This window comes from Cnephaeus nilssonii (genome assembly GCF_951640355.1).
Source record: "Cnephaeus nilssonii genome assembly, chromosome: 21".
In the NCBI taxonomy this organism is placed as follows: Eukaryota; Metazoa; Chordata; class Mammalia; order Chiroptera; family Vespertilionidae; genus Cnephaeus; species Cnephaeus nilssonii.
The window spans coordinates 19,781,628-19,795,392 of NC_137092.1; the positions used below are offsets into that span (position 1 = coordinate 19,781,628).

The following is a 13,765-nucleotide window of genomic DNA, read 5'->3' on the forward strand; positions in this document are numbered from 1 at the left end:
AAATAAAAAGTGCTCCTAGAGGCAACCAGTACCTTCCTCTTTCCTCCCTCCTCCCTTCCTCCCTCCCCCGTTTCCTTCTCCCCTCCCTCCCTCTCTGTCTCCCTCACTCCCTGTTCCTTCCTTCCTCTCTTCCTTTACCTTCTCGTTGCTTCCCTCTTTGCCCATTTTTAAAGGCAGCAATATTACCACGTTTCTGCTTCATGGACAAATGACTAAGATAGACACCAAGTCCATAACCTGGATGGTGGCAGTCACAGGGGTGGCAGAGCCAGTCTAAGATATTTAAATCGCTAGGTTTTTCCTGGCCAGTGTGGCTCAGCTGTAGACTCAATACCAGTGTGGGGCTTGCAGGAGGCCACCAATCAATGACTGTCTGTCATCACTGGTGTTTCTATCTTTCCTTCTCCCTTCCTCTCTGAAATAAATAAATAAATATATATATATATATATATATATATATATATATATATATATATATATATATATATAACAAATAAATAAATCGCTCAGGTTTTGCTTTGACTTCAAAGTGGGAAATTCAGTTTTTCCATGGAACGAGGACACTAAAACCCATACCAGATGTTACGCTTTAGAAAGTCAAACCAAGCTGACATTGCAGAAATTCTGCATTTGTCAAAACATCCTAAAACAACAGCTGCCTGATTTTTGTTAAAATACTGCAATTCCGTTCTCAGCCGAAATGCTACTGGGTATAAAATAGTCTGGAGACATCTTTTTTGGGAAATTTGAAATTAAAATCACCTTCTTTAATGACTTTTCAAAATGGAAATTTCCATTCATATCTCATTTTGTTGGAAAAAAAATAGTCTTCTGACCAATTACTGTGCTTTCGTTTTTCTGGTCCACCATGCACACATCTCGTGTCCCACTGGCGTGTGTGTGAGAGAGGGCATGGGGACTAGAGGGAGAGCTCTGCTTTTTCTCTTTTCTCTTGTTTCCCCCTTCCCTTCCTCCCCTCCCCTCCCCTCCCCTCCCCTCCCCTCCCCTCCCCTCCCCTCCCCTTCTCTCTCTCTCTCTCTCTCTCTCTCTCTCTCTCTCTCTCTCTCTCTCTCTCTCTCTCTCCTTTGCACAAACACGCCTTCCCTCCCTGCTTCTTTTTGTGCGGGGCAGGCATCTTAGGCTGCACACTTAGATGTGTAAGAAATAGAACTTTAGATTTCTCTGTCAACTTAATGTCCATCATAAACCCTATGCTGCTTGTTGGACATAGATCTCAGTGCATTTAGGGTCACGCTCCTTCCCCAGGGCTGATGTAAAGCCTTGTGTGGTTTCCAGATATCCAGCTGGGGAGCCCACTCTGGGGTCACCCTGAACTCCTGTCATCCTTCCCGGCAGCTGTTTGCCAAGACGCCCCAGTTTCCGTGTGCAGGGCCCTCTCTCATCTGCACTCGCCCATTGTTTCCACGCCACGGTGGGGCTCTGCCAGCTCTGAATCTAGCCGCTGGTCTAGATTGCTCCTACCCACCACCCTCTGCGGGTCTGCTGGGAAGTGGGCCCCAGGGTCACTCCATGGGGGAGGGAACTCACCCCAGCACCAGTTCCTTAATCCTTGTCCTTCCTATGCCTTTGGAAACAAAGGTCATAACAGGCTGGTGGCAAGGAAGAACAGAGCCTGCGTGAAGGCAGGAAAAGACATGGGAGGGTATGTGGGCAGAAAATGGAATACTTCAAAAATTACTTCCGTTCCATTAGTGATAATAATTGCCTGACTTTTGATACACAGACATCGACCCTCCCAGAAACCTTCGTCCGTCTGCTGTGACCCAGTCTCGGGGGGTACTGACCTGGGCACGCCCCTCGGCTCAGATCGATGGCTACCTTCTGACCTACCAGTTCCCAGATGGCACCACTAAGGTACTGCATACTCCTGCCTCTTCTCATGGTGCCCATGCCCAGCCCCATAAGAAGCAACTAACTGGGGTCAGCTTGATTGCTGGTCCCATGACAACCTGCGGATAAACGAGGTGGTCCTTATTGACCACCTGCCGTGTGCAAGGGACAGTGCGAGACACAGTCCCTGTGAACATTGGGTCTCATTTTTAGGATTAACCTGTGCCTGCTCCCAGCTGACCATTGCATGTTTGCTGACCACACAAAGGCCCCATGTTATTTGTTTATCTTCCCCAATAAGTGTTAGCTCCTTGAGGACAGGGACTTTTTGTCTGTTTTGTTGAGTGCCTACCACATATGTAGCTGCTCAATAAGGATTTATTGAATGAATTATTAACCCTTATTTCAAAGATGATACTTCCCACATGGAATCTGAAGGCCAGTAAATTTGGAAAATTGTTGTCCTCTCTCCTTGATGAGGAAGAGAGAGGGGAGGAGGGAAAAAGAAAAGGCACATTGATTTAATCATTGCTTCAATGACTCCTTAGGACAGCCCTGCTAGAGGCAGAAATGCAGGTTCAAAAGGAGGCCTATTGAGAAACCAACCATCTCCCTGCCTCGCAGATATGGGATGGTTTCACCTCCCCTCCTCACTTCTCAGCCTGGCGTTGAGTGCCCCAGTGTGGATCAGAGGGCAGAGGTCTCGGGAGACTGGTGGGTCCCCTTCGCCCCCCATTGCTGCTGCCTCATGCTGGCTCCCAGCTCCTGCGCCAGCAGGAGGCCATTCAGGAGAAGTGGCTGGGAGGCACTGGGGTCCTGGGCTGCCACTGAGCCCTCAGAGACAAGCACTGCTGCCCGAGAGCTGCTGGCATCGGCCCCAGGGAATGTGATGGCGCCAGGCTGCTGGGGCGATACACTGAATGTCGCTTCCTGTCTCCTCTGTGTGGTAGGAGGTGCAGCTTGGACGTGGGGACCAGAGGTTTGAGTTGCAAGGCCTTGAGCAGGGCGTCACCTACCCTGTCTCCTTGGTGGCATTCAAGGGTGATCGCCGGAGCAGGAGTGTGTCCACCGCCCTTTCCACAGGTACGTGGCCTCCTGCACTCTGAACAAGACCGTCGGAGAGGCCGAGCCTGGAGAGGCCAGGAGAGTGTCCCAGGAGAGGTGTCCACGGGAGGGTTGTCTGAGGGAGGGAGGTCTGCAGCAGCGGTGGCCACAGAGTTGTGGGTTCTCTAGGATGGGAATGGGTTCAGGAGAAGCCCCTCCCCTGGCGGAGAGACGAAAGAGAGGAGCGAAACGGAGTGTTACTTTGGGTGCAGTTGGGTTGGGGAGGAAGAGCTGTGAACTTGACCTTGTTTCTAGTACATCTGGAGGGTTTGATGAGAGCAGAGTGAGTGAAAAGTGAAATGTGAGTGAAGAGTTGGAAGGAGCAAAGTAGTAGGAGGTTATGAATCATTCCCAAGCGAAGTGAATTAACTTAAAATAGGGACTGGCCCGCTGCCCTTCTAATGATGCTGCCCTCTGCTCGGCTCTTAGTTGGTGCCCGTTTCCCACACCCTTCGGACTGCAGTCAGGTCCAGCAGAACAGCAACGTCGCTAGCGGCCTGTACACCATCTACCTGCATGGGGACGCCAGCCAGCCCCTGCAGGTGTATTGCGACATGGACACGGACGGCGGCGGCTGGATTGTGAGTGACGTAAAACATGACCCTCACAAAGTATGACCTTCACACAACTATGAGCCTCACATACATATGACCCGCATACAAAACATGGCCCATGCCCTAGCTGGTTTGGCTCAGCAGATAGAGCGTCAGCCTGTGGACTGAAGGGTCCCAGGTTTGATTCCAGTCAAGGGCGCATGCCTAGGTTGCGGGCTCGATCCCCAGTAGGGGCCTGCAGGAGGCAGCTGATCAATGATTCTCTCTCATCATTGATGTTTCTATCTCCCTATTCCTCTCCCTTCCTCTCTGAAATCAATAAAAATACATTTATAAAAAACAAAAAACATGACCCTCACACAAGTATGAGCCTCACACAAGTATGACCCTTACACAAAACCTTAGAGTAACTGAGATTATTTTTCTGATTTTACAGATAAGTAAAGTGAGGCCCACAGGGGATGTGCCTTGGCTAAGTCACACGAGTTAGTGACAAAGTGGGAACCAGATTTCAGGACTCCAGCCTCCTCCTCAATCTTTGGTCTTCCTGGGGGTCATAGGTCACCTGAAACACATGACCTCTTTGGGGGCTCTGCCCTCTGAACTGGAGCCCGTTGTCCGGGTTCCTCATCCTGGCTCCTCAGTACAGAAGCAAGGCCGTTGAACTTTGATTTGAGAGGATAAGGCCTGAGAGAAGGACACGTGGCAAGGTTCCCATCGTGCCCTGTCTGCGTGAGGCTTTATTCTCTTGGGCCATTGTCTGCTGAAACATGGCCCCATCTCTGATGGTGGCAGCCTGATCCAGGGATCTGAGGCGCTGCCTTGGAGGGTTCCGGTCTGATCCTCTCGTCTCCCCAGCCCCTGCTCCCTGCGCCTGAGCAGAGAGAGGCTCTCACTGCCCCAGACCAGCCTGCGCTTGCCCACTGTGCACCCGCCACCCAGGGAAGCAGAAAGCTGAGCCCATCCACTCAGATGCATTCATTCATGCGCCCGCTCAGGGGCCCGGGAAACCAAAGACACTTGAGCAGCCATGGATAAAATAATACCATCTGATAAGCAGCAACGGAGAAAACTTATTACCCGCACAGCTGCCTCCGATGGCTGAAAGGCAGTAATTGGATTGGAAGGGCAAATTCCCGGTTGATCTTTACAAATATGGGAACAGAAGGTATCATAGGAGGTCTTCCACCTGACCAGGCTGCACTGCTGCTTTTCATCAGCACCACTGAGCTCTGAGCATCCTGCCCTGGAAGCTGGAGGCCAGGTCCCTGCCCTGGAGCCCATAACTGACCTTGGCAGGATGTTTGTACTGCCTAGTGGGCCTCTTTTGAAAACTAGGGAAGGAGACGTTTGTCTCGGGCAGCCTTCAGAGAGAGATCTGCCAGTGTGTCTGCCTGGGAATACCCATGAATTTTCCACAAATATTTGAGTGCCTACTATGTGTCAAGCACTATTGTACCGACTCAAGAACCACAAGAGAACCAAACAGATGCAGGAGCTTGCCTCCTACATCCTGCTCATGCAGAGGACCCACTAACCCCAGGCCCACCCCGCCCAGGCTGTGTGTTCTGGCTGACTCCTAAGGTGACACGTGGCCTGAGAGTCTATAGAGTCCTCCTCAAAGCCAGCACACCCTGGATGACATGTGGAGACCTGGAAACTTCTCCATCAAACCTCTCACTGGTGGTTTCCATAGTTTTGGGTTCAAGAGTCTGTTTGTCACGGAAAGATGACCTCAGCACATTGCTCTTTTCAGTCGAGCTCTCAAGCCCTTCTAGGGAGGTTCTTCACGCCCCGGCAGCTGAGCCCAATCTGATGCACGGGCGGAGGGACTTGCCCCCGGGGAACGGAGGCCGAGCGCGGGAGCCTGCGGTGAAGACCCCAGGGAACACTTACGTGTCTCAGATATTTCCATCTTTGTTTTCCATCTTGCAAGTTTTAAGGGCCACATTTTCCACAGGCATTTAAGTGAGATTTTTTTCTTCTTCTCCAGTTTAGTCGTTCAGGACATCAAGTAAGTCCTAGTGTACCCGGACAGCTGGAGCGTACACCAGACAGAAAAGATTCTCTCCCCCCCCCCCCCCCCGAGACGTTTTTGCTAAGGGACCCTTGTTTTGCCAGAATGGTTCATTAAACTAGTTCACCTCCTAGAGTGGGAATAGATGTGATTCTCAGTGAGTCAGTTAAGACTTCCTGATCAAGACGTCCACATGATCCCCGTGGGTTAGTTCATTGGGAATCTGATGTAATAAAATGCAAACCAATACTTACTGAGATATAATAACTTATATCCTTATATGCCAGCCTCTGGCCTCAATACTTTATGATTTATTTTTTAAATATATTTTTATTGATTTCAGAGAGGAAGGGAGAGAGAGATAGAAACATCAACGATGAGAGAGACTCATTCATCACCCACACTGGGGATCAAACCTGCAACCTGGGCATGTTACCCTGACCAGAATCAAGCTGAGACCTTCTGGTTCATAGATTGATGTTCAACCACTGAGCCATGCCAGCCGGGCAATACTGTATACTTTATTATGATTCATGACCTTGCTGAAGCCTCATTTAAGAGCATGACAAATGGGCCATCTTGGTCTAATGGTTTAGAGAAGTGAGGCTTGTCAAGGTTAACTAACTTGCTCAAGGACACAGCTGGTGAGCAGAGTGCTGGGTCTCGTCTAAATAGTGATGCGGAGAGCATTGGAACCATTACCCGGAGTTTCCCTGGCCAAGCTGGAGAATTTTCTAACCAGGGAAAGAAATTAGCAGGAAAGCTCCCATCACACTTGGCACCGTGTTCATTGATTGGCGGCAGGGACCAAATGCCTTTGTAATGCATCTGTCCTGGGGGCGGGATCGGATTTGAGCCTGACCTTGTTACTGGGCGTGTATTTTGATGTGATGTTTGTGGAACTAACATCGGTGCCACCTCACCTTAGGGTTCCACTGTCTGTGAGGCAGGGATAGTCCCGGGGAAGGGACTGGAACAGACTCCGTGCTAGGAAACTGACAATGAGCCTCAGAGTGTTAAGAAATGCTTTTTGGAGAATAGACTCAGTAGAGCTGGTATGCTTTTTGGAGAAAAGAATCAAGCTTTCCAATGGAAGGGTGAGGGGATCGATGTTTTCTCCTGGCATCAGCCCCAAACACTTAGCTGTGTGAACTTTCGCATCTGTAACATGGCATCTTATATACTTGCTCCAGAGCCAGCACTTAGCAAATGCTCAGTAAACGATTGGTACGTCAGTGAATCAATGAAGGAGCAACGAGGGAATGAGGGAATGGGGCATCTCTGAAGGAGGACTCCAGCGAAGGGGCAAGAGAACAGCAGAGCTCACTGGTGTCATTGTTTGCCCGTCCTGCCCATGCAGGGATTAGGGATTCAGGCCGATTCCAACTTGTGGTCTGCCCTGTCCCATGTGTCCTTCCCGGAGGCAGAGGGCCCGTGGCAATGGAAGGGCGAGCATGGAGAACCGCCCCCCCCCCGCCCCCCCCCCCCCCCCCCACTCCTGTGCTCTCAGCTATGTGTGAGGGAGTGCGGGAGAGGCCGACCGGAAGTCTCTGTGTGCCTGGGGAGAGGACGTGCGGTGGGCGTGGTGGGCCCGCCCCATCTCAGACACGCTCACCTTCCCATCTAGCCTAGGTCTCTCTGTAGGACTCTGCGCTCACACCCAGCTGTGCCTATGGCCTCTTCATCCAGCAGGAGACCCCAGAAGTGGCTCACACCTGCCGTGTCCCCATGGGCCCGGGGTGCCCGCACAAAGCCCCATCTTCTCTCCGTGTAGCCTCCCCAGAACCACAAGAACTGCTCCAACTTCCTCTCTCTCTCTCTCACCACATCTGCCCACTTTGCCTTCCGTCTGTCCTCAGGGCAGCCCTGACCCCAGCTCCTGGCCCTCTCTCTCAGTCACGGCTGCTGAGTGCGTCAGAGGGAACGCCATCTCCCTTTCCAGGTCTTCCAGCGGCGGAACACCGGGCAGCTGGACTTCTTCAAGCGCTGGCGGACCTACGTGGAGGGCTTCGGGGACCCCAGCAAGGAGTTCTGGTTCGGTACGGCTCTGGGAATCAGGAAGGCTGGGTAGGGCAGGGGATATTCCCCTTGAGAACCAAAAGAGTAGAAAATGCCCATCGATGAGGATTCTGTTAGGAGGCCACCCTGGCCCCAGAAATGCTGCGCGTTCTGCCAGCCACTAGGGGCCCTGCGCTTTCTCTCTTCCTTCTGCTCTGTGTTCAAGCAGATGTTCACGGAGAGTGAGGGAGCCGAAGAATTAAAGTCACAGTCTGGATGCTCGGTGCCTGGGAGGGTAGGAGACCGTCCAGTGAGTGGTTGGTCTCCGCCAGCTGTGAGATAGGAGGACAATAAATATAAACCATTGGAGCCTCAGGGATGAAGCCGATGGGGCAGGCTCACCCCATGAGCGCCTGCACTCTGCCCTCCTGGAGGACACAGCCTCCACACTCAATAGCATGACTGCACCAAAGAAATAATAGCAGGAGAAAATGCGCCCCCTAAAGAGAAGGCGGGGGGGGGGGAGGCCCCCATTAGCAGAGGAGGTGAAGGCTAAGGTGACATTCGGTGATTGGAATTCCTTGTTTCTAGGACTTGACAAGCTGCACAACCTTACCACTGGCACCCCCACCCGGTACGAGGTGCGAGTGGACTTGCAGACCGCCAACGAGTCGGCCTACGCTGTGTACGACTTCTTCCAGGTGGCCTCCAGCAAGGAGCGGTACCGGCTCACGGTCGGGAAGTACAGAGGCACGGCAGGTGCGCGCAGTGTTCCCGACCCACCGCGAGGCCGCTTGCCCTGTGTCCGAGCCTCGGGCTGCTGTGTGCCAGGGGTCAGGGGATGGGAGACCGTCCTGCGAAGATGCACGGTTCTCATGGACACATGAGGCCTGCTCCCAGCAGGGGGTCGGGGTACACAAGGTTCTTAAAGCAATCCTTGGCCATTGTAAGATCAGAACATTATACGTGCCCCCCCCCCCCCCCCAGCGCACCCCCAGCCAGTAAAAACCCTCCTCTTTACCCCCAGTTCAGGATGCTGCCCCCTCGCTGAGGAATCACACTCTGAGCCGCCACCCCTGGTGCTGCCCACCGCCCACTGGGCTTCCGCGGGGCTGCCTCCGTGCACAGCCCGGGTGTGTTGTTACTTCAAGGCGGAAAGGTCAGAGTGCGGAGCCCGCACTAGGCGTGTAGGTCGCGGTGATGGCAGGCAGCTGTGTCAACACAGGGACAGCCGTTCAGTGGAGATGGGGCTCACCCTCCTTGGGCTGCGCTCTGGTGTTTATTTGTGAAGGAAAATAACAAAATTAATCCTGGGATGGTGCCATTGGACGATTTTATTTAAGAGAGAGGCGTGGTTATTATTTTAATGTTATAGTTAAGCCTATATTTCTAGTTTTTAAAATCCTAACAAGTAGGTCTGCTGTTTGCTTCTGCATGTTTTGACTTTAGCGTAACTAGGTAGGAATGTGTCACCAGCCAGATGGACAGACTGCATAAGACATGGTCTCTCCCCTGAGACTCGCGTGGAAATAGGCCAGTGAGGACAGAAGGTAACTTTGGCAAGGAGTCTGATAAGTGGTCAGGAGACGGGAGAGCTCCAGGAGCGTGGAGAAGGTGGTACGTGGGGGCGGGGCGGGGCGGGGCTTCTGCAGGCCCGTGGGCTGGAGTCGGGTCTGAAAGGGAAGAACTTAGCTGGGAGGGAGGAAGGGGCTCCCCAGGCCCCGGGGAGTCCGGGCCTGAGAAAGGACTGAGCCCAGCAAGGAAATCGGGGTGTACTCTTAAAACCGCAGGCCTTCTCAACATGGTCTGCTCAGCGAACCCTAATGGCAGAAGACTGAACACACACTGTGATCTGAAGTGGCCAACTGCTGGTGCAAAATCTCTTTCAGGTTTTAGGACTCAATGTTTAAAAAAGTCACATGAATTTTGCCTTTGCTCTTATTTCCCAGTGCTTGGCATGGAGCGCGGTAGGTGAGCTTCCATGGAGCTATTGCCAGCAGTACCTTTCTGTCTAATCCTAGGGATGTTTTATGTTGTAAAAACAGTTCCTGAGACCCAGATAGCTTCCATGCGGATGGGTGGAGGGGGGAGTCTGGTGACACGGTGACATGGAGGAGACAGCTGGAGGGGTGGGCCCCTGGATAAGCCGTGGACTCTAACGTCTGTGAGCTTGCTTCCTCGTGGGACTTGTTTGTGAAGGTGATCGGTAAACTCAGAAACCAGATACAAATATGTTTATTATCATAAAAACAGCACTTAATTAAGCTTGGGATCAATATGGGCCCTTACTGCCTTTTATGAGCTGAATTAAAAAGTAAACTTATAAAAGGACCACACATGTGATGGGGAAATAGGAGAAAGGCGAGTAATTACATGTCTCCAGACACGATGACATGGAGCATGAACCTGTGTGCTGTGCAGAGAGCTACAGAAGTTCAGGTGTGTGGCAGGAGGTGTGAGGGAGGAGACTTGCTCAGGACCACTGAGCTGGGCTTTGGGATTGGTTAGGATTTAACCAGTGGAGAGCTGGGAGGAAGCGGTGAGAGAGGCACGAGGCTGGAACCTGTGCGCTCCACAGACGGAAGCTGCCTGTGGGGACAGTGGGCTGAGGGTGTGCATCGGGAACAGCCAAATTACAGGTCTGCAAAGCCAGGGAGAAATTCACGTCTGTGTGGCAGGAAGTAGGATGTGAGGCCTGAGAGGATGGGTGCTTACCCTCAGGAGGGCTAGGAAGGCTGCGGTGAGGGGATTGTCGGACGTGGCTCAGGGGCTTCCAGGCTGGGCGCTGGGCGGATGGCCGAGCAGAGACCGGGAGGACGGGAGGGGTGGCCAGGTGCTATGGGAGAGTCATGAGATTGTTTGGGGATTTGGCTATTGCACGGGACTGAGACGCTTCTAAAGAGCGTGCTGTGAAGGCCGTTGGCGGACGAGGCCTGGAGTCTGGGTGGCAGACCCGGAAAGAGAACCTGTGACATAACGGACCGGGTCCTTAGCGTTTTCATGCTGGATTTGTTCCTGCTAAGCCCTCAGCCCCTCGGTGCTGAAACGTGGCCTCTCACCTCTCACGTCTTCTCCTGCAGGGGATGCTCTTACTTACCACAATGGGTGGAAGTTTACAACTTTTGACAGAGACAACGACATCGCCCTCAGCAACTGTGCCCTGACGCACCATGGCGGCTGGTGGTACAAGAACTGCCACCTGGCCAACCCCAATGGCAGATACGGGGAGACCAAGCACAGTGAGGTAGGGGACTGGCTCTGCCCACATTCAGTTCCCCAAGTGACACCCTCAGGCAGGTTTGTCTGCCTTCTCCTTCTGAGGCTCCCAGGCAGGGCAGGAGCTGGTTGGCAGGCTCCATGGCCTTAGGCTCAGGGCCCTCCTGCTCACCTGCTCACCCCTTCCCATGGCCTTGGGATCAGGGCCCTCCTGCCCACCTGCTCACCCCTCCCCATGGCCTTGGGCTCAGGGCCCTCCTGCCCACCTGCTCACCCCTCCCCAGTGTCCCACACTTTCTGCAGGTGGGTGAGAGCCCAGGCTGCCCACTCAGAATATTCACACACAATGTGGGTCCCGCTCCATCTCACTCGACCAGTTCACACATGGACATGGTCTTACCCAGCTTGGTCTGCTATCACCAAACACTATAGACTGCGGGGCTTGAACAGACATTTATTTCTCACTCTTCTGGAGGCTGGGAGTCCAAGATCAAGGTGCCGGCAGGCTCAGGTCCTGGTGAGAGCTCCTGTCCTTGTTGTCACGGTGCAGAGAGCTCTGCTTCTCTTCCTCTTCTTACAAGGGCACGAGTCCCACCTGGGGGAACCCACCCTCATGGCCTCATCTAACCCTACCTGCCCCCAACCATCACACTGGGGGGTAGGGCTTCAGCTAGTTGTTCTCCCAGGTAAACCAGAGCTATTTTTCTCAACTCCATTTCAGTGCGCAGAGGCGCATCTTCGCGGCCACTGTCCCCTCCTGGCTCTGAAACTTTCCCCTCAGCAGTGTCTCCAGCTTCCGTGACCCGTGAACATCGCCTTGACTCCTCACGGGCTGTGGGCCTCTCCTGCCGGCTTCCTCACAGCTTCTTGATCCTTGCACCTTTGTTCCTTCTCAGCATTAACCCGTGCCCTCGTGCACTCTCGGAGTGCCCATCCTGGCTTTCTACCTCCATCCCAGTCCCATCCTGGCCTCCAGGAAGCCCCGCCCCGCACGCCCCTCGCCAATGGCACTGTGAAGACTAGCACACCTGAGGCCTGGGGACGTGATTGCTTTGGGCCTGACCCGGCAGCAGCGGGGCTGACCCGGGTGATGCTTCACAGGGAAGAAGAAAGGTGCCCCGGGAAGCCAAGGCGGGTGGGCCCAGCACCAAGGTGGCAGGCTGTGGCCCGACCCCGGGACGCCTGTGATCAGAGACCAGCTGTTTGCAATGAGCAGCCAGCGGGCCCCAACCAGGCCCGTGTCTGCTAATAAAGGACATTCATCTGGTTAATGTGCTGCTCACAGTCGGCAGGGCGTTTATTTCCTGTTTATTATTTACCTCACAAATTAAAATACACAGAATTGGTCACTTGGGCTCTTTATTGGCCAGGTTGCGAGGTTATTAAGTGAATTAAATATTGTGCTCTCCAGTCAGAAGACATAAAATGAAATTTAGTTTTCAGCAGGCTGTTCGTTACCCCAGAGCTAATATCTAAACAGCCTAAATTGAAAATGATTCCACACAATTGGCCAATTAATATGTTTATTTTTGCCTTTAATTTTTTGGAAAGGAGAAGAGTGAGGCAAAGACAATGTGATCATTGTTGGCCAGGCTGACCCTGTTATAGGAGCCCCTGCGCCTCCTGGGCTCACCCCGCACCCCCCCCCCCCCCCCCACACACACACACACCTCCACCACAAGGAGACTCTAACGCCAGCTGCCCAGCAGAGGGCGCATGTTCCTAAATCAACCCTCACTTCCAAGGGTCCCTCCCCCCCCCCCCCCCCCACATTCCTCTATTCCTCTTCTTGATGTTGGCTTTTTGATGTAGGGGGTGAACTGGGAGCCGTGGAAAGGACACGAATTCTCCATTCCTTATGTGGAACTGAAGATCCGCCCTCAGGGCTACAGCGGGGAGCATGTCGTCCTGGGCAGGAAGAAGAGGACACTAGGAGAAAATTCTAGAACGTTCTGATGACCCATGTGAGCAATCATCGCATGAGGCAAGGCCGGCCTGGGGTTGGGGCTGTGTAAGCTTGGGGTGGGTTGGGTCCTGGTGGCTGGTTAGTGGAAGCTGGAGGGAAGTCAGCCCCTGGTTCCTGAGATGGCTGGTCACCAGCAGACACAGCCTCTCACCAAGCCCAGGCCACCGGCATCCTTTTCCGTCCACACTGAAGGCCAGCTCAGTCGTGGTTGCCCAGTGCGTAGGGGAGAGAACTACAAGGTCTTTCTTTCAGTCTTTCTTCAGTAACAAGTATATAGGATTAGGGCAGAAAAACCCTCACAAAAAACCCAGAATCCAACGCTTTACCGACTGGAAAACTCTGGAAGTCGGTGTGTGACTATGAAGCTCTGCTAATACAAACCTTCTCTCTAGAAAGAAGCACCAAGGAGGAGTCCCTGACCCAGGGCTGAGGTCGCCTGATGCTGTGACCTCCCTCCCGTGACACTGGGATTTGAGGAAAAGGGTGTACACCTTCCCCTTCCCAGAACTTGCTGGTGTGGTGAGGAAGAATGACGGAGCCCAGGGGACGAGATGGAGTCGCATGGAGCTGAGCCCCGACTAGCCCAGCTCGTGGGAACCACGCCTTCCAAGTTTCTGCTGTTTCAGGCGTCCTCTTCCCAGCCCTTTGCATAATCACGCTCATAGGCCTGCATATGTTCTGAATAAATTCTCACTCGTTTCAACTTTAAGTCATTTGCCTCCTGATAACTGGTTGCTCCCAAAGTCTCTTTCCTGCGACTCCTGCTCAAGGCCCAGCCTCCCTCCCTCCCCCCCCCGCCCCCCCCCCCCCCCCCCCCGGGAAAAGGTTAAGGTTGTGCCCAGCGGTGTGGCTCAGTCCCGGGGTTTTTCAGAAAGTGCTCAGCGTCCGAGGCTTGTTGTCGGAACAGACACGCGGTCAGACCCTTTCAGCTTATTTTCCTGTCTCTCTGGAAGGTTTTCCTGTAGGGAAATCAGTGACCGTTGAAGTAAGACAAATTCCTCTTCAAGAAGAAAATACGAATAAACCACCTGATTTGAAAGGTTTGCCTTGTGTTCTTTC

At 53.1% G+C, this 13,765-nt stretch overlaps 1 protein-coding gene across 3 annotated transcripts in view; it reads left to right on the forward strand.

The window, feature by feature from the left end:
* TNN (tenascin N) overlaps window positions 1-13,116 on the forward strand; it is a 68,437-nt gene extending 55,321 nt beyond the window's left edge. For 2 of the 3 annotated variants that reach the window (XM_079760671.1, XM_079760673.1), the window contains 7 exons: window positions 1,745-1,875; window positions 2,802-2,934; window positions 3,385-3,536; window positions 7,469-7,565; window positions 8,116-8,283; window positions 10,605-10,768; window positions 12,553-12,944. In XM_079760671.1, the coding sequence (XP_079616797.1) occupies window positions 1,745-1,875; window positions 2,802-2,934; window positions 3,385-3,536; window positions 7,469-7,565; window positions 8,116-8,283; window positions 10,605-10,768; window positions 12,553-12,696 (989 nt within the window). In that variant the 3' untranslated portion in view covers window positions 12,697-12,944. Of the gene's footprint in view, window positions 1-1,744; window positions 1,876-2,801; window positions 2,935-3,384; window positions 3,537-7,468; window positions 7,566-8,115; window positions 8,284-10,604; window positions 10,769-12,552; window positions 12,945-13,098 lie in introns of those variants that run through there. The other variant, XM_079760672.1, reaches the window with a different exon arrangement.
* Window positions 13,117-13,765: the final 649 nt, after the last annotated feature.